Source organism: Monodelphis domestica, chromosome 4 (genome assembly GCF_027887165.1).
Source record: "Monodelphis domestica isolate mMonDom1 chromosome 4, mMonDom1.pri, whole genome shotgun sequence".
In the NCBI taxonomy this organism is placed as follows: domain Eukaryota; kingdom Metazoa; phylum Chordata; class Mammalia; order Didelphimorphia; family Didelphidae; genus Monodelphis; species Monodelphis domestica.
Window position 1 is genome coordinate 303,582,761 of NC_077230.1, and position 18,801 is coordinate 303,601,561.

Consider the following 18,801-nt stretch of genomic DNA (forward strand, 5'->3'; position numbering starts at 1 on the left):
TTTTTACATCATCTTTCTGCATCTTATCTGTACCAATGAGGACCTAGCTTGACTTAGGACAGCCCAGAGGTCTGTCCTTCTTTTTTGCACATGTCTGTTGAAGGCCATCTCCTCAGACAAATTAAATCTTGAGTTTGATGCAGACCTTAAAAATGTTGTCAAACTGAGTAGGGTGGAGAATGCAGAGTTTCCAAGACCTGATTCTGTTATTCCAAGTATCTCCATTGTTACTGATCAGGAAATAGCTAAATCACATCTTCTAAAGATTGGTCTGATTAGGGTGGAATAGTTTTGAAATTCACGTGTATGAGGATAGGGATAGATTCTAGACCTATAATTTCTTTGGTATAGAAAGCTCCCAGATGAGGAAATTCCATTACTAGTGCAAGTTGACACGTTCTCTGCAATTTGATAATCTTAGAGAGTTGGGTATCAAAATAAGGGGTTAAGTAACTTATGGAAGGTCACATAACTTGTATGTGTCAGAGGTGGAACTTGACTCCAGACCTTCCTGGTTCCAAAGCTAAGCTATTTACCCACTAAGCTCTGATCCCTCAGGACTATACAAAAAGCTTATATTATGGATTATTCAATATTAATGCTAATTATTCTTTTTTTCTTATTTTAAGAGATTAAATCCATTAGCACATTCCAGTAGAATTCAAAGGGATTATTTTTGAGTGGGTGGAGGAGAATCAAAGGTGTTAGAAAAGTAGGAGAGAACTCTTGCTTTAGTTTTTTTTTTGTTTTTTTTTCCTCATTCTTTGTGTTGCAATTGAATGTGCTGACCCTCTGTCTCACATGCCTGCTGGTTGGGTTCTCTGATTCAAATCTCTCCCCACTCTAGTCCATTCTCCATTCACCTGTCAAACTGATTATCTTAAAGTTCAGGGCTAATCATGTCAACCCCCTTTCCCATCATTCAGTAAACTTCAGTGGTTATCTATCACCTTCACCTTCAGAATATAAAATCATCTGTTTAATGTTCAAAGTCTTATATAACCTAGGCCTTTCCTACCTTTCCAGTCTTCTTACACCTCACTCCCAACATAATCTGTGATCCAGTGACACTGATTTCCTTCCTGTTCCTGTAACAAGACATTCTGTCTCTCCCTTGTAAATTTTCACAGCTGTCCCCCATTCTTAGAACTCTTTCCCTCCTAGCTTTTCCTTCTGGCTTCTTTAAAGGCTCAGGTAAAATCCTATCCTCCTCAGGGAGCACTTTTTTATCCCTCTTAATTCTAGTTCTTTTCCTCTGTTGATTATCACCAATTTATCTCATATAGATCTTGTTTGTGCATAATTATGTACCTATTATTTCCTCCATTAGACTGTAAGCTCCTTGAAAACAGGGAACATTTTTTTTAAACTTTCTTTGTATCCCCAGCTCTTAGCACAATGCCTGGCATAGGATAAGTATTTAACACATGCTATTCTACTGTCTGATTGACTTCTGGTTGCTAGAGGTCAAGGAATTTTTCTGATTCCTAGGTGTTTAGAAAGATATAGAATTAAATGAATCTTGGCTTCTTCTGCCTTGCCCTTATCCCTTCTGGCTTGCTGGTCTTCTTGGGCAGGAAACCATTGACTGAGAGGGAAAGAAAGAGTCTGGTGCAGGAGGATGGGGATGGAGGAGAGTAAGCAGATTAGATTAGTATTGTCTGGCCACCATTTTATTTGGTTTTTAATCCCTCTGATGCCCTAGTTTATCTTCAAAGCATATAACTGATTCCCAGAAAATAAGATATGGAGTTTATGTATTCTGGAGTTTAAGGCATTCTTCAGAACACATCAAATTAAAATTAGAAAGCTCTAGAGAGAGGACACTCAAGCAAGAAACTAGCAGACATGTGAGGCTCTCTGATGCTTTTTGACAATGCATTGAGTAATATATTTTCTAAGTAGGTCACAAGAAAGAAAGTAATGCCTTTCAGCAACTTTTTGAAAAGTAATCTTTGACACTAAATGTCACTGAAATAAGTGCCCATAACATTGACAGCAGCATGGAACTTGTCTACATGCTCAGAGTGTACTCATCATTTTTAGGGCCACCTTTGATCCCAGAGTTTTAGGATAGTCAGTCTATTTTTGTTTCCCTGAGAGAGCAGGTAATTACTAAGGCCTCCCTTTGGCAAGGAGAAAGGTGAGGTGCTAATTAGCATAACTGAGTGCTTCTTTGAATTTAATTTGATTTATAAAATGAAGTATTATCAGAATAACTTGTGAAGATAAATCAAGAAAACAGAAGAAAATAGGAGGATCCCCCCCCCACACACACTTTTCACATGGTAGAGTTGAATACACAATGGAACAAAAATGATAACTAAAGGAAGCTAAATGATAATAGAAATAACTGACACTTATATAATGCCTTACGGTTTACAAAAGAGAGAGGGGAAGGCTGGGAAGTCCCCTGCTCCTGCTTTTCCAGGTCTTCCTACCTTCTACCTTTCCCAGAGGAGTTTTTAAACTCTAGGATAAAAGACTGGTCTGGTCTCAGTTTCATCATGTAAATGTGATTAATTTGAAAGATTAGGTGTATTAGTATTTTTGGGTGACCTTAGTTAAAATTATAAGGAGAAACCCTTATTTTGAATGTCTGTCCTCACTCACATGTTAAGCATAGTTTCCCAGCTTACTAGTTATCCAGGTTGGTTAATTTTTCAGAATTCACAGTGAATATAGAGGAAAATTAAATTTATTTTTAAATAAGTTGTAGTTTGATACATTTAGATAAACTTTATAACTTCCTTCCTCAATGCCTAGCATAGCTCCTGTTGTTTGTCCTTCATTTTTGAAGAGGACCACAGTAAAGTCTTGACTTTTGCATGAATTGGATTTAAGTGAGGTGGTTAAACAAAGTTGCCAACCTCACTCTTTCTTCCTGAGTCATTGACATGGGGAAGACAAAAGTTAGAATGACTGGTGATGGCCTGATATAGGGAAGAATGTCCTTGACATCTTTGATGTACTCCACAATGCCTGCTTCAGCTGCCTTCATGACTGTTGGAACAGATTGTTCTCATTTACTCATCCCACCACGGGAAATCTTCACATCCTTGGGGAAGACATCTCTCTAACTCACCTGCTGGTTTATGGCCATTGATTATTCTCAACTTAGTTTAATCTGCCTAGATGATGTACTAGGGTGCAGCCACTGTGCATGCTACAGCTTCTTGGAGCCGCAGGTGAGAACTGAATCCTGCTGAATGCTGGAAGAGAAGCCCTGAAAAGGACTAAGCAAGCCTAGAGTTGCTAGTCCTCCTTGAACATTCATACGAATATAGTAGGAGCTTTTTGGAATGTAACTGAATAATGTTTTTGTATATCGATACATGTCCAAAGGAATCCTAAAGAAGAAAGTGTTATAGCAAAATATACTTTATTGTAACTGTTGAATATTGTAAACAATCTATTAAATGATCCATTTGTTTCCCCTAATATCCATGCCTCCACTATTTGCAACAGAGTTGTCTAGCTAAGAACCTTAATAGAGATTTTACTCTAGTTAATACTAACATGGATTTGTGGTCAATTTTTCTCTACTCTTAAAATACACTGTGCCCTCTGAGTATTTTAAAATTTTATTTAGATTAAGAGAGTATACGGTAGAGCTCATTAAATCATTGTGTTGGCATGGCAACATTAATCCTTTGCAATCATTTGTTCTCACAGGACCAAAAGTTTTCTCTTTTTGCCTTTTCTAGTCAGGAGAAAAGTACCTTAAGTTTGGTTTTATGAAAGGCATTAGAGAGATGACATTAGAGAATACTTCTTTATAAAGATTAGAGAGTACTATGTGACTTTGATATGTCTTTAATATCAGTATTTTAGATTTTAGACAATTTATACATTTAATGAAGGATGATCTTTTATGGTTCCAGAAAAAAAAAGGACAAAGGAAAGGACAATTTTGTTTAATTCCTTCTCTGAATTTTAATCCATATTGATGTCAATCTCTAATAAGTAAAAGTCATTTTTGGAAGGATATTTCAGTTAAAGGCATGTATATTTTAGGTAAAAGCAATTTTACTTCACTAAATTAAGCCTTTTTTAAGTGAGGGGTTGTTATCTGTATTATTTCATCAAGAAGGTGAATATTTGAGAAATTCATTTTATTGTCAGCCAGTTTTCTGCTTTTTATAACTCACTATAGAAGAGTTGTATCATCAAAGTATAACAGAATGAGCTGTGTTCTTGTATGATGTTTTATCAAGTGATTTCTAGAAGCCCACTTAGAGAAAGGTTATGGTCTTTTGTCCCCTTTGAGTACATATTCTCTCCACATACCTCAAGTCATATATTGTGTTGGGACTTTTTCCTTTTATGGGTAACTTGACCTGCCAGAGAGGAAGGAAGAGTGAATGCTGATTATAAGATGATGAATCACTCTAGATGTTAAATTAAGAAAATTATATTTCCCTATTAAGGATGAAAATTTAATATTGAGAACCTGGAGTATCTTATTTACAAAGCTACCCCAGTCAATGAGAAACAAATATTTGATTAACCACAGTCTTTAGATGCTTCAAATTGGCAGAACATCCCAATATCTGAAAAGTTGACTTTAAGTAATTTATGGTGCTGAAGAAAGTTGTTTACTTTGCAATGCACTTTTCTATATAACATATATGCTTCTTAACAATATTTATGACTTCTTTTTGAGGATAGTCTGAGTACCTTAAATATGACTAATAAATAGACACGAGTAAACATCCTATAAGAGGCAGCCGGGTGATACAGTGGATAGAGCTCTGGGCTTGGAGTCAGAAAGAACTGAGTTCAAATATGGCTGCAGATACCAGTTGTGTGACCCTGAGCATGGCACTTAACCTTTTGGAGAAGGAAATGGCAAACTACTCTAGCATCTTTGTCAAGAAAAGCTCAGGGATAGAATTGGCTGAAAAGAGTCACACACAACTAAACAACAAAAAACATCATATATCAGATGCTGATACCAGAATGGAAGTTATCAGAAGAAGGATTTTAATAAAAAATCCAATATTAGGTTGGCAGCCCTTCTGAATATTTAAGTTCTAGTTTAGATTTTGCTGCTGCCTTCTTCTTACTTAGGGTTAGTTTCCTTCCTTTTTCTTTTCTTTTTGAAAAATGTGACAGTTACTTTTACCTCAATTTGGTGAGCAAAATAACATACTAGTCTAGATCAGGCTGAGAGAAATTTAGAGCCTAGTGGTAATAATGAGAAGCAGCATGGCATAGTTAGTAGAAGACCTACCTTGAAGATAAGAAGACTTGTTAAATTCCATTTCTTATATATCCTGGCTGTGTGATTCTGGGTAAATTACATAATATCTCAGTGCTTTATGCAATTCTGTTAAGACTTTTAAATTGCAGAGAAAGTGCCAGCCTGCATCAGGAGAGGGAATTTTCTTACTTGAGAGTTCGTTATATTAATAAAGTCCATTATAAGTCCAGTTCTTATTCCCCTAAATGACACAAGAATAACAGATATTTATATGGCATTTAAAAAAATTTAGTCAATTTAGAACATTATTTCTTGGTTACAAGAATCATATTCTATCCATCCGCTACCCCTACCCTTCCTGTAGCCCATGCTCAATTCCACTGGGTATTACATGTGTCCTTGATCTAAACCTATTTCCATGTTGATGTTTGCATTTTAGGATGTTCATTTGGGATCTATATCCCCAATCATATCCCCCTCAACCCATGTAGTCAAACAGTTGTTTTTCTTCAGTGTTTCTACTCCCACAGTTTTTCCTCTGAATGTGGATAGTATTCATTCTCGTAGATCCCTCCAGGTTATTCAGGATCACTGCATTGCCACTAATGGAGAAGTTCATTACATTGGATTGTACCACAGTGTATTAGTCTCTGTATACAATGTTCTCCTGGTTCTGCTCCTTTCTTTCTGCATCAATTCCTGGAGGTCATTCCAGTTTCCATGGAATTCCTCCAGGTTATTATTCCGTTGAGCACAATAGTATTCCATCACCAACATATTCCACAATTTGTTCAGTCATTTCCCAATTGAAGGGCATCACCTCATTTTCCAAATTTTTGCCACCACAAAGAGCGCAGCTATGAATATTCTTGTACATGTCTTTTTCTTTATTATCTCTTTGGGGTACAAACACAGCAGTGCTATGGCTGGATCATAGGACAGACAGCCTTTTAGTGCCCTTTGCGCATAGTTCCAAATTGCCCTCCAGAATGGTTGGATCAATTCACAACCACACCAGCAATGCATTAATGTCCCAACTTTGCCACAATCCCCTCCAGCATTCATTACTTTCCTTTGCTGTCATGTTAGCCAATCTTATAGGTGTGAGGTGATACCTCAGAGTTGTTTTGATTTGCATCTCTCTGATTATCAGAGATTTAGAACACTTTTTCCTGTGCTTATTAAGTTTTGATTTCTTTGGCTGAAAATTGCCTATTCATGTCCCTTGGCCATTTATCAATTGGAGAATGGTTTGATTTTTTGTACAATTTTTTATAAATTTGAGTAATTAGACCTTTGTCAGAGGTTTTTGTTATGAATATTGTTTCCCAATTTGTTACTTTCCTTCTCTTTTTTTAAAATTTTATAATATTTTATTTGATCATTTCCAAGCATTATTCGTTAAAGACAAAGATCATTTTCTTTTCCTCCCCTCCCCCCCATAGCCGACGCGTGATTCCACTGGGTATCACATGTGTTCTTGATTCGAACCCATTGCCGTGTTGTTAATATTTGCATTAGAGTTTCGTTTAGAGTCTCTCCTTTGTCATGTCCCCTCAACCGCTGTAGTCAGGCAGTTGCTTTTCCTAGGTGTTTCCACTCCCATAGTTTATCCTCTGCTTATGAATAGTGTTTTTTCTCCTAGATCCCTGCAGATTGTTCAACGACATTACACCGCCCCTAATGGAAAAGTCCATTACATTCGATTATACCACAGTGTATTAGTCTCTGTGTACAATGTTCTCCTGGTTCTGCTCCTTTCGCTCTGCATCACTTCCTGGAGGTCGTTCCAGTCTCCATGGAACTCCTCCACTTTATTATTCCTTTTAGCACAATAGTATTGAATCAACAACATATACCACAATTTGCTTAGCCATTCCCCAATTGATGGGCATCCCCTCGTTTTCCAATTTTTGGCCACCACAAAGAGCGCAGCTATGAATATTTTTGTACAAGTCTTTTTGTCCATTATCTCTTTGGGGTACAGACCCAGCAGTGCTATGGCTGGATCAAAGGGTAGACATTCTTTTGTCGCCCTTTGGGCATAGTTCCAAATTGCCCTCCAGAATGGTTGGATCAATTCACAACTCCACCAGCAATGAATTAATGTCCCTACTTTGCCACATCCCCTCCAGCATTCATTACTTTCCTTTGCTGTCATGTTAGCCAATATGCAGTTGTTTTGATTTGCATCTCTCTGATTATAAGAGATTTAGAACCTGAGGGTTACTGTTGTTTCTGAAGATCCTGCTCTCTGAGGGTGAGGGGCCCAGGCTTCCCTGAGCTCAGGGCGAGGGGTCCTGATAAGAAGATTAGCTTTCCCTGGGCTGAATTGAGTGTGCCCTGAGGCAGGGACCTGAGACTGGAGGGATCCAGCCAGGGGGTTACAAGCTCCCCTGTCTCTCTGTTTCTCTGCTGTCTGGGTGCCCCCTCAAATGGGTCAGGTTGTTTTCAGGAAGCGGCCTTCAGAATAGCTGGCCCTGGGGTCCTTTTGCTGGCTCTTAAGTTCCTGCTGCTGCCTCGGATTCAGAGCTCTGGGTTGGGGGGGGGGATGGGACCTGGGACCTTCCTTTTGCCTACCCCTTAGGTCCGAGTGATCTCGGGTTCTGGCTTTTGGGGGGGGCCGTACCTTTTGATCCAGGTCCAGGAGGAGGGTTCCAGGGGTCTATGCTGTTGATCGTTTTGAATTTCGGTGCCCTGGGAGCATTCGGTTTGAGATCGGTAAGAAAGGGTTTCAGGAGATCTGAACTTTGGCTTTCTCTAAGCCGCCATCTTGACCGGAAGTCTCTACTTTCCTTCTAATTATGGTTCCATTGCTTTTGTTTGTACAAAACCTTTTTAATTTGATGTAATCAAAATTATTGATTTTACATTTTGTGATTTTTTTTCTAAGTCTTGCTTGGTTTAAAAATATTTCTCTTCCCAAAGGTCTGACATATATACTATTCTGTGTTCACCTAATTTTCTTATTGTTTTTCTTCTTTATGTTCAAGTCATTCACCCATTCTGAGTTTATCTTGGTGTAGGGTATGAGATGTTGATCCAAACCTAATCTCTCCCACACTGTCTTCCAATTTTCCTAGCAGTTTTTATCAAATAGTGGGTTGTGGTCCCAAAAGCTGGGGTCTTTGGGCTTATCATAGACAGTCTTGTTGAGGTCACTTACTCCAAGTCTATTGCACTGATCCTCCTGTCTCTCTTAGCTAGTACCATATTGTTTTGATGACCACTGCTCTATAGTAGAATTTGAGATCTGGGACTGCAAGGCCACCTTCCTTCGCATTTTTTTCATGATTTCCCTAGATATCCTTGATCTTTTGTTCTTCCAAATGAACTTTGTTTATATTTTTCTAATTCAGTAAGAAAGGTTTTTGGTAGTTCGGTGGGTAGGGCACTAAATAAGTAAATAAGTTTGGGTAGTATGGTCATTTTTATTATGTTAGCTCATCCTACCCATGAGCAGTTAATGTTTTTCCAATAGTTTAGATCTAGTTTTAATTGTGTGGAAAATATTTTGTATTTGTGTTCATATAGTTCCTGTGTTTGTCTTGGAAGATAGATTCCCAAGTATTTTATATTGTCTAGGATGATTTTAAATGGAATTTCTCTTTCTAATTCTTGCTGCTGAGATGTGTTGGAGATATATAGAAATGTTGATCACTTATGTGGATTTATTTTGTTTCCTGCAACTTTGCTAAAGTTGTTGATTGTTTTGACTAGCTTTTTTGTTGATTCTCTAGGTTTTGTTAAGTAGACCATCCTATCATCTGCAAAGAGTGATAGCTTGGTCTCCTCCTTGCCAATTTTAATACCTTCAATTTCTTTTTCTTCTCTAATTGCTACTGCTAGTGTTTCTAGTACAATGTTAAATAATAGAGGTGATGATGGGCATCCTTGTTTCACTCCTGATCTTATTGGGAATGCATCTAGTTTATCCCCATTGCAGATGATGTTTGCTGATGGTTTTAGATAAATACTGTTTATTACTTTTAGGAAAGGCCCTTCTATTCCTATACTTTCTAGTGTTTTCAATAGGAATGAGTGTTGTATTTTGTCAAAGGCTTTTTTTGCATCTATTGAGATAATCATATGATTTTTGTTGGTTTGCTTGTTGATATGGTCAATTATGTGGAAGGTTTTCCTGATATTGAACAATCCTTGCATTCCTGGTATAAATCCCACCTGAAGATAATAAATAACCCTCGTGATGACTTGCTGGAGTCTTTTTGCTAATATTTTATTTAAGATTTTTTCATCTATATTCATTAAGGAGATTGGCCTATAGTTTTCTTTCTCTGTTTTTGACCTGCCTGGCTTTGGGATCAGTACCATATTTGTGTCATGAAAGGAATTTGGTAGAACTCCCTCTTTGCTTATTATGTCAAATAGTTTGTATAAATTGGGATTAGTTGTTCTTTGAATGTTTGATAGAATTCACCTGTGAATCCATCAGGCTCTGTTGATTTTTTTTCTTAGTGAGTTCTTTAATGGCTTGCTCAATTTCTTTTTCTGAATTGGGATTATTTAAGAATTCTATTTCTTCTTCTGTTAATCTAGGCAATTTATATTTTTTGTAAATATTGTGGCATTTAAAAGAGTGGATGCCATAAACTGTAATAGTTAAAATGGTTGAGGTCTTTAAACTGTAGTGAGTAAAATTAGTTGAAGACTTAAATTGTAGTAGATATAAGAGTGGGTGAGTAAATTGTGACCGCAGGAAATATGTTTTCACCACAGTGTCTTGTTTAAATCCCCACCCTTAATAAACTTCCCTTTCTGCCTCCTCCCTTTTTGTTCCTTTCTTATTTTTTCAGGGACTATTAAGTTCCCTTCTCCTTCTCTTTCCCTCCCTTTTTGTACTCCCTGCTGCCCTACTCCCCTTAGTTTTCCCTTCTCACTTTCCTTGTAGGGTAAGATAGAATTCAATACCCAAATGGATCTAGATGCTCTTCCCTCTCAAAATTGATTTCACTGAGAGTAAGGTTTAAGTATTACCAATTAGCACTCTCTTCCTCTCCTTTTAAGAGTATTCTTCCCCTCCCTTCCCATGTGTATCTTTGTGTGATAAAGATTATGCTATTTATTTTATTTCTTCAAGTATCTCTTGGTGCCATCTTTGATTCCCCCTCCCTTTTTCTTTTTTTTTGTTGCATATTATCTTATAGCAGTTATTACCCCTATCTCTTCCTGTGAATGATTTCTCTAATTGCTATCATAGTGAATATAATTTTTGAGAGTCACAAATAACATTTTCCCTATATACTAAAATAAATAATTTTATCTTATTGAAGCCCTTAAAGAAGAAAGCTTGAATAAAAAAACATTTTCCTCTTTTCCCTCTCTTATTTGCTTCTTCATGTTTCTCTTGATTTTTCTGTTTGGATATGAAACTTTCCACTTAGTTCTGGTCTTTTCTTTACAAATACTTGGAAATCTTCTATTTTGTTGAATGCCCATACTTTCCCCTGGAAGTATTTAGTCAGTTTTGATGGATAGGTGATTCTTGGTTGAACACCCAATTCTCTTGCCTTTCTGAATATCATATTCCAGGCCTTGAGGTCCTTTAGTGTGGAAGCTGCCAGGCCTTGTGTGATCCTTATTGGTGTTCCTTGATATCTGAATTGTCTCTTTTTGGCTTCTTGTAAAATTTTCTCCTTAGCTTGGAGGCTCTTGAATTTAGCACTTGTATTCCTGGGAATTGTCTTTTGAGGATTTAGTGTAGAGGGTGTTCTATGAATTCGTTCAATGTCTATTTTCCCCTTATTCAAGAACATCAGCACAGTTTTCTTGGATAGTTTCTTGTAGTATTATGTCAAGGTTTTTGTTTATTTCTGGCTTTTCAGGTAGACCAATGATTCGCAAATTGTCTCTTTGTGCTTTGTTTTTCTGATCCATCAGCTTTTCAGTGAGATATTTTATGTTTTCTTCTATTTTTTCAGTCTTTTGACTTTGCATTATTAATTCTTGCTGTTTTGCAAGATCATTGGCTTCCAATTCCCTAATTCTGGTCTTTAAGGACTGGTTTTCCTTTTCGGTTTCTTCTATCCTGCTTTTCGTAGCTTCCAGCTGTTTCTCCAATAGGGAGTTCTTGTCCTTTAAACTGTTATTTTCTTTTTGAACTGTTTCCCACTTCTCTTGCCAGAAGGCTTAGATCTTTTTGATAAGCTCGAATTTAAATTCTTAAAAGCTTGTGGACAATTTCCATTTTTTGGGAAGGTTTTAGTGCATTTATTTGTATTTCCTCTATAACCTGGGTTTTTTCTCCATAAAAATTATCCAGGGTCAACCCCTTTTTGTTTTTCTTGGTGTTGGGAAATTGTTCCTGGTACTGCTTGTTGTTTCTGTGGTGGTTTTTCCTTTTCTTTCTAGTTAGAAATCTGAGTGAGATGAGAAGACTCTCTGTGTATGGAGGTAAGGAGTAAGGATTTTCGCTGAGACTATCTCTTGAGTCTCTGCAGCTTCTGCTGTTTGCTGCCCCTTTCTAATTAATCTCTCCCTGCCAGAGCTCATGGTCTGTGCTCCTCAGCCTGCTCGGGCCTCAGATCTAGCTGCTTTCAGGGATAGGTCCTCGGTGGTCTCAGTCAGCTGCCAAGGACCCAGAGGTGCCCCTCACTTGATCCAGAGGTGCCCCTCACTCACTCACTGATTATATCGTGGGCTGGCTCTTGCTCCAGCTCTGTAGGTTTGGTGGAAGAGGGTATATCATCTCGAGTTTTGGTGGAAGCTTTTTCACCCTTATTGTGTGGAAATGCCCAGATCCCACATATCTTCAGTGTTATACCCTACTGTAGAGTCCTTTCATTTATATGAGTTTAGGTTTTTTCTTTTTTTAATTTTTGAGGTAGTTTATATCGGTAGGTGGTGAGGAGAGGAAGAGACCTGCATCTCGACTGCTGCCATGTTTACCTGGAAGTCACGTGTATTTATGACATTTTTAAATTTGAGAAATATTTTGATATTACTTAATCACCTATGTTAACTTTTAGCCAAATGTAGTTTCCCCAATTGTAATAAATACACTTATCCAAAGGAAAAAGTTATGTTGAAATATCTTTCTGTTTCCTCTTTTATTCCCTCCCTCCCCGATAAGGCAGGTAACATGATAGATGTTGTATATATATTATTGAATAATATATATTTCTCTGTTAACAATATTGTGAAACATTTGTATTTAAAAAATACAGACACACACACATATAATGTTGTTTGAGACTTATGACAGTCTTGTCATGAAGTATTACAATGTTCCATGTCTTATGGAACACTGTATTATCTCTATTTTATAGATGAAGAAACTAAGGAAGAGAAAGTTATGTAACCTCTGAAAGGTCACAGAGTGGTGGCATATAGCCTAGAACTTCCTCAGCCCAGTGATCTTCAAAATGGAAGGGGAGTTCTAGAATAACCAAATTTTGAGTGGCTTGCCACCAAGGGAAGCATGAGAATAACTTCAATCTCCCTCTCCCTTCCTTCCATTTCTTCTCCCCTTCCCCAAAGCCATTGATGAGCTTATGTCCAACACAACTTTATGTCCCCTTAAATACTTCTTTTCTCTTCCTCTGTCTCTAGCCTATTGGGGGGACATCTTGGACTTTTGCTCCTCAGTATGCAAAATTTCCCATGGTGGTGAATCAAGCAGATTTAGAGTTGTATAAGTGAAGGTGCTTCTGGGTTCCCAAGAACCAAACAAATGAACAAAAAGAAAGCAAAACCAAAAAATTCCTATATTGTATTGTGAAAAGAACATTTCTTCTAGTATTAGGGGACCTTATTTAAATCTGTCTCTAATTTACTGCCTTTGTGACTGGGGAAGTCACAAATTTTCCCACACCTCAGTTTTATTCTTCTCTAAAAGGAGAGATTTGAATTATATAACTTCTGAGGTTCTTTTTGTATGTTAGGCACTTCATAAAACCTCTCTCTAACTTAGTTTTCTCATCCATGAAATAAGGATATTGATGTCTATATTATTGAGGTCTGAAATTCTACAGATAAAGACTATTTTTGGCTAACAGCTTCCTAACTGTTAAAGTGCAAATTGACTTGATAATGCACCTTAGTATAGTATATCATAGTCTTGGGCTGTGGTGGCAAACCTATGGCACATGTACCAAAGAGGTCATTAGTACCATCACCCACCAGAGTTAGTTACAAGAAAGGGTGGAGCTGCTCCCCTCCCCCTCTCTATGCACCTGAGGACATTTTTTTCACTTCATACTTGAGGGGAGGGTATAATATGTGGTCTCTAAAAGGTTCACCATCACTGGTCTTGGGAAATAATGTTAAGGAGAAGGAAGAAAATAAGCATTTATATAGCATCTGATATATGGTAGGCACTGTACCAAGTGCTTTACAAATATTATCTCATTTGATTCTCACAATAACCCTGAGGGGAAAATGTCATTATCCCCATTTACAGTTGTGGAAACTGAGGCAGAGAGTAGACTTACCCACAGTCATGCAACTAGTATGCATCAGAGATCAGATTTGAATTCAGGTTTTCCTGACTGTAGGCCTAGAGCTCTATATATGTGATACCTAGTTATCTCAAAAGTCCTGGTTCTCCTGCCTCTCTGACTTTCTTTTCATTCTTTTTTGCTGAATTATCATACTCCTTTGTGTGGCTATACTCCAAAGCTCTGTTCTGAGCCCTGGTTTTTTCTCTGCACTCTCATTTGGTGATCTCATTATCTCCTAAATACATAAATCTGAGCAGCAGCAGTGTGGGTTTTTTTAAAAAAAATATATTTATCCTTAGTTTCTCTATGAGTTCCAGTCTTATATCACTCAACAACATTTCTAATGGAATAGCCATAATTTGTCTAAAAGAGACGTCTTTCCCTCCAAACTTAAACCTCTTGAATTTAAAACATCTTTTCAGTCTCCCAACTGCCCTACATTCTTTTTCTTGACTTTCTTTATCCTTATCTTCTCACTGTCTCTTCTCATATAAAACTGAATGTCTTCACAGTATTTTCTAGCATATATTCCCTTCTCACTACTCTCACAAATACCCAACTACCATTTTAGTTCAGGCATTCATTGCCTCTTGCTTGGATTATTGCAATAACTTTCTGATTTATTGCTCCCTTTGCCTCTAGTCTGTCCCCACTCCAGTTCATCCACCATACAACTGCCAAAATAATTCTTCCTAAGAGCAGGTCTGACTTACTTAATAATACCAGTGGCTTCCTATTGCCTAGAAGATAAAGTAGAAGTTTCTTTTCCTAGCCTGTCATTTTTATTCTGTGTATGCCTTTTTTTTTTAAATTCTTATAAGCAACAGATCCTGGGGCTTTTCTTATCCAATCTGTCACTTTTAAAAAATTTTAATGAATTCCTTAATCTATTTAAATATAAAGCTGTAAGAAGTTTATGTTTTCTTCCATTTGTCTCTTAAGATTATCTTTTGTCTTCAAATTAAGATCCTGTCCCTTCTTTAAACACAATGCTATACTTCCTCAGTTATTTTAGCTTAATCTATTTTAAAGCAATTTCTTTTCTACCAGCACTCTTCCCTTCACCTTCAAGCCACCTCTTTTCCTGTTTGTTATGATATCTTTCCCTAATTTTGGAATTTTGCATATTAATTTTTTTCTTTCTCTGACTTTCAAAAAGCTCTTCAGAACCTGCCCTCAGTTCACCTCTCCAGGCTCATTACTGTATACAGTACTCTTCTTCCAAACCTCTGTAATCCAGTTTTTCTGTATTCTTTCCTCAACAAACCCTTCCAATTGTTAGTGCCCTCCCTTACAAAATTAATTTGTATTCTTGTTTAATATATATTTATATATGTAACCACTATCTCTCCCAATGGGATCTAAGCTCCTTAAAGGCAGGAACTCATTTTTGTCCTTGTATTCTAAGACCTTGGGGCAGCTAGGTGGCATAGTGGGTAAAGTGCTGGGCCTAGAGTCAGACAGACTCATACTGAATTCAAATGTGGCCTCAGACACTTACTAGTTGCATTATCCTGAGCAAGCCACTTAACCTTGTTTGCCTCAGCTTCCTCATCTGTGAAATGAGCTGGAGAAGGAGAAGGCAGAACACTCTAGTATCTTCAAAAAGAAAATCCAGAGTGGGGTAAGTCAGACATGGATGAAAAAATTGAAAAACAAAACCCCAGACACTAGCATAACCCCACAACCAGAATAGATGCTTAGTAAGTTTCTGTCACTTGCTTAGCAATTTATTTCATCTTAGTATGAGTCTTTCTGATTATTCCTTTAAATTTGAATGCAATGCAGGAAATATCCAAACAGACATAAATTGACTAGAGCACATTTGAGTGTAGTACAGAGATGTGGTTGGGAGGGAAGTTGGGAACCAGGAAGGGAAAAGGAGAAGAAAGGACATGGGAGGGACTGAAGAAAAGACTTGCTAAGACTAACCCAGTCTCCGAGTTATGCTCAGTTGCTAGTAGAAATGCTTACTTTCTAGCAGAATAAAGCAGATCTTTGCAAATCACCTGCAGTGCTTCTGAGAAAAGACACCATGAAATTCAGGTGTTATTTGTTCCCTTACCCTGTCACAGTCTGTTTGAATCCTCATTTGGCTTCCTTTTTTTTCCAAACCATTTTACATAAGTTGAATATCTTCATCATGATTCTCCTTAATGCAAAGCCTAGATGTTTCTCTAGGGGCATCTTCATCTATTTATGGGTTCTGACTCAAACTATTTGATCATTCTAAATGGGGAATAATTTTTAATTCACTCCTTTCCTCTGGCCCTGCCATCCCTCTGCAAAAGGCATCCTTAACTATACTCTCCTTGCCTATTAGCTGTAACTGGAGTGCCCTGCTAACCCCACAGCCCCAGAAGACTGAACACTTGCTCCAGGCTGAGCACTGTTGAATGTTAGGTTCTGGCAGGGTTTGTGAGAGTTTGAATATTATCTTTCTGTAGTCTGAAGAATTCATGTTCGACTAAGAAGGCATTGAAATAAAGGTTTCTTACATGGGAGCCTTTTGTGGAAATATTTAAGTATGAGATATCTGTCTGTCTGTCTGTCTGTCTGTCTATCTATCCATCCATCCATCTATCCATCTATCTATCTATCCATCTATCTATCTATCTATCTATCTATCTATCTATCTATCTATCTATCTATCTATCTATCTATCTCCAAAGTCTTGATGCAACTTTAAACTTTAATAGCTTACATATGTTTAGGTAATATTGTATGATGTATTTATTAGTGTTCTGGTTTTGCAGGGTGTGTGTGTGTGTGTGTGTGTAGTGTAGTGTTATTATTACTAGTTTTGCTCAGGAGCCAAGGTACGTTGGCTTCACATCAATGAATAATTTTAGGGTCAGAGATAAAGGAAAACAGAAATTCCTATCTGCAGCAATTCAGTGACTTAAATACCAAAATGCCCATTGACTAGGGGGAAAAAACACCCCCTTAAAATAGAGAGAACAAGAGTGTCATAATAAATAATACTGGTGCTTCAGTTTTGAAGTTTAATTCTGAAGAAAGTTAAAATGCCTTTCAATTGCTAATTTCAATGAAGAAATGCATATTTTTTTTTCCCTTCAGATTTTGCTGTGGCTGCTGAAGATGTAAAGAAAGATGACAAGAATTTTCAGGTACTAATTCTGTTTGAAAATATTATTTGACATTCTTTGGAGGACAGAAGATGAGGGTTTTTTTCTTTGATATAAAAGAGTGTTTAGAAAACTTAATGGAGTCAGAGAACATTAGGCTTATTAAATTTATTTTTTTTAATTAATGGATAGTCTTTTATCTATATAGATTAACTAGCACAGAGCATTTGCAGAGTATCCCTATAGTAACTGTTTGTTGAATTTAAACCCATGGTAACATTCTCAATATGCTTAGATAGATAGATAGATAGATGTAGGTATATACTTAGATATACTTAAATGTGTGTTTATATATATATATATATATAAAATTATGGTGATAGATATAGATATATTTGTTATATTTTTTCATAATAAAATAATATCTGCCAGTATTTAATTCATTATAAGGAAAGAATTGATTCCACAAAACCAGGAATTTTATTCTAGCATTGATATCTTCTTTTTTAAAAAATCATAAGCTTACCCTAATTTCTCATTTAATTTTTTTCAACTTCTAAGTTTTTAGCAGCTGCCATTTTGAAGAGGACAGAATGTGTAACAGTATGTTTCAGGTTGGGAGAGGCTGTAGGCTGCAGAAATCCTTAAAACTATTATATTAGATTGCTTTAGGCTAGAAATAGAACACTTTAGATTATATAGACATGTTTAAAAACAAAAACCTAGAAGAAATGAGTATATTCTTTTATTGATTAATTTGCATTGATTTTATTGATTTATTTTCCCTCATGGTCACCATACTTTAAAAATCTTATGGTGCCAAGATGTGTGAGTTTGCTATTAATTTTCACATGAAGGCATTGTGATATATCAATGTACTGCCTAAAGGAAAAGAAATGATATTCTAAAATATGGTTTGTTTTGTCATTAATGTACAGCTGATTTTATTTTTTGAAACATTTTTCTTATCTTTCCAAGGCTGGAAGTACAGTAGCCACCTTTAGGCCCAATCTTTTACTTACCAGCAAGGAAGCTTTAACCGTCTTGATCTTTTCTATTTGGGCTGCCTGCTCTTCCTTAAGTAACCCAGAGACTTTCTGCCCCCCCCATTTTTTTTTTTGGTTCTATCATGTTTGATTCTTGGTGATTCCATTTGGGTTTTCATAGCAAAGATACTAGTGTAGTTTTCCATTTCCTCCTCCAGCTCATTTTACGGATGAGGAATTGAGGCAAACAGGGTTAAGAGGCTTGCAGAGGGGCACAAAGCTAGTGAATGGCTGAGGCCATGTTTGAACTCCAGACAATGAATCTTTTTGTCAGGTCTGGCACTCTACCCATGGTACCACCTTGCTGCTTTCTAGGGCTTACCATATTGCTTTCAATGCTGGTATCCACTCAGTATTAGCCTTATGTAGCTCAGAATTCTTAGTCAAATCTCAGCCTTTCCCAGCAGCATGTGATTTTAAGGCATGCACCACAACACCTGGATGATTCTTGGCCATGTAAAAGGATTTTTAATGGAATGTTTCTTAGTAACCCCAGGGTTGTATCCCTTTCAAATTGAAGAGAGTATGAATTTCCCAAGAAATTCTGCATTGCTATAATTAAAAGCAGTCTTCAAATTACTTTAGTAATAATGAGGCTTATTTGTTATGAATTTAAAAGTGCTACTTATGTTTCAATATCAGGGAATTAACATTTCCTTTAATGAATTTGGAAATTAGCTCCACATATGTTCACTGATGAGTTTCAGCTGATCTTTAATATAAAATCAGGACATTATATCTCCTTCCACTTCTAATATGTAATGTTTTCCTATCTTCTCATAGCATCTTTCATCCATAAAATTTAATTCATTCTAAAATAATTGTTCACTAACAGTGGGCCTTTAAGAAGAAGCAGTGATAATAAAAAGCTTTTCTTCCTGGTAGAAAAAAGAAGGCTGTGTGAAACACTTACAGTCCATGCCACCTTGTCTGAGATAAACTGATGCTCCTATTGCCTCTCTGGATTCCAATTCTATTGCTCATATTAACCTTTTAATACC

At 36.8% G+C, this 18,801-nt stretch overlaps 1 protein-coding gene across 1 annotated transcript in view; it reads left to right on the top strand.

Moving 5' to 3' along the window:
• Window positions 1–18,801, top strand: part of B3GLCT (beta 3-glucosyltransferase) — a 145,246-nt gene that overhangs the window by 25,817 nt on the left and 100,628 nt on the right. Inside the window, exon 2 of the mRNA XM_007495278.3 lies at window positions 16,747–16,796. Within this exon, the coding sequence (XP_007495340.2) occupies window positions 16,747–16,796 (50 nt within the window). The remainder of the gene's footprint in view (window positions 1–16,746; window positions 16,797–18,801) is intronic.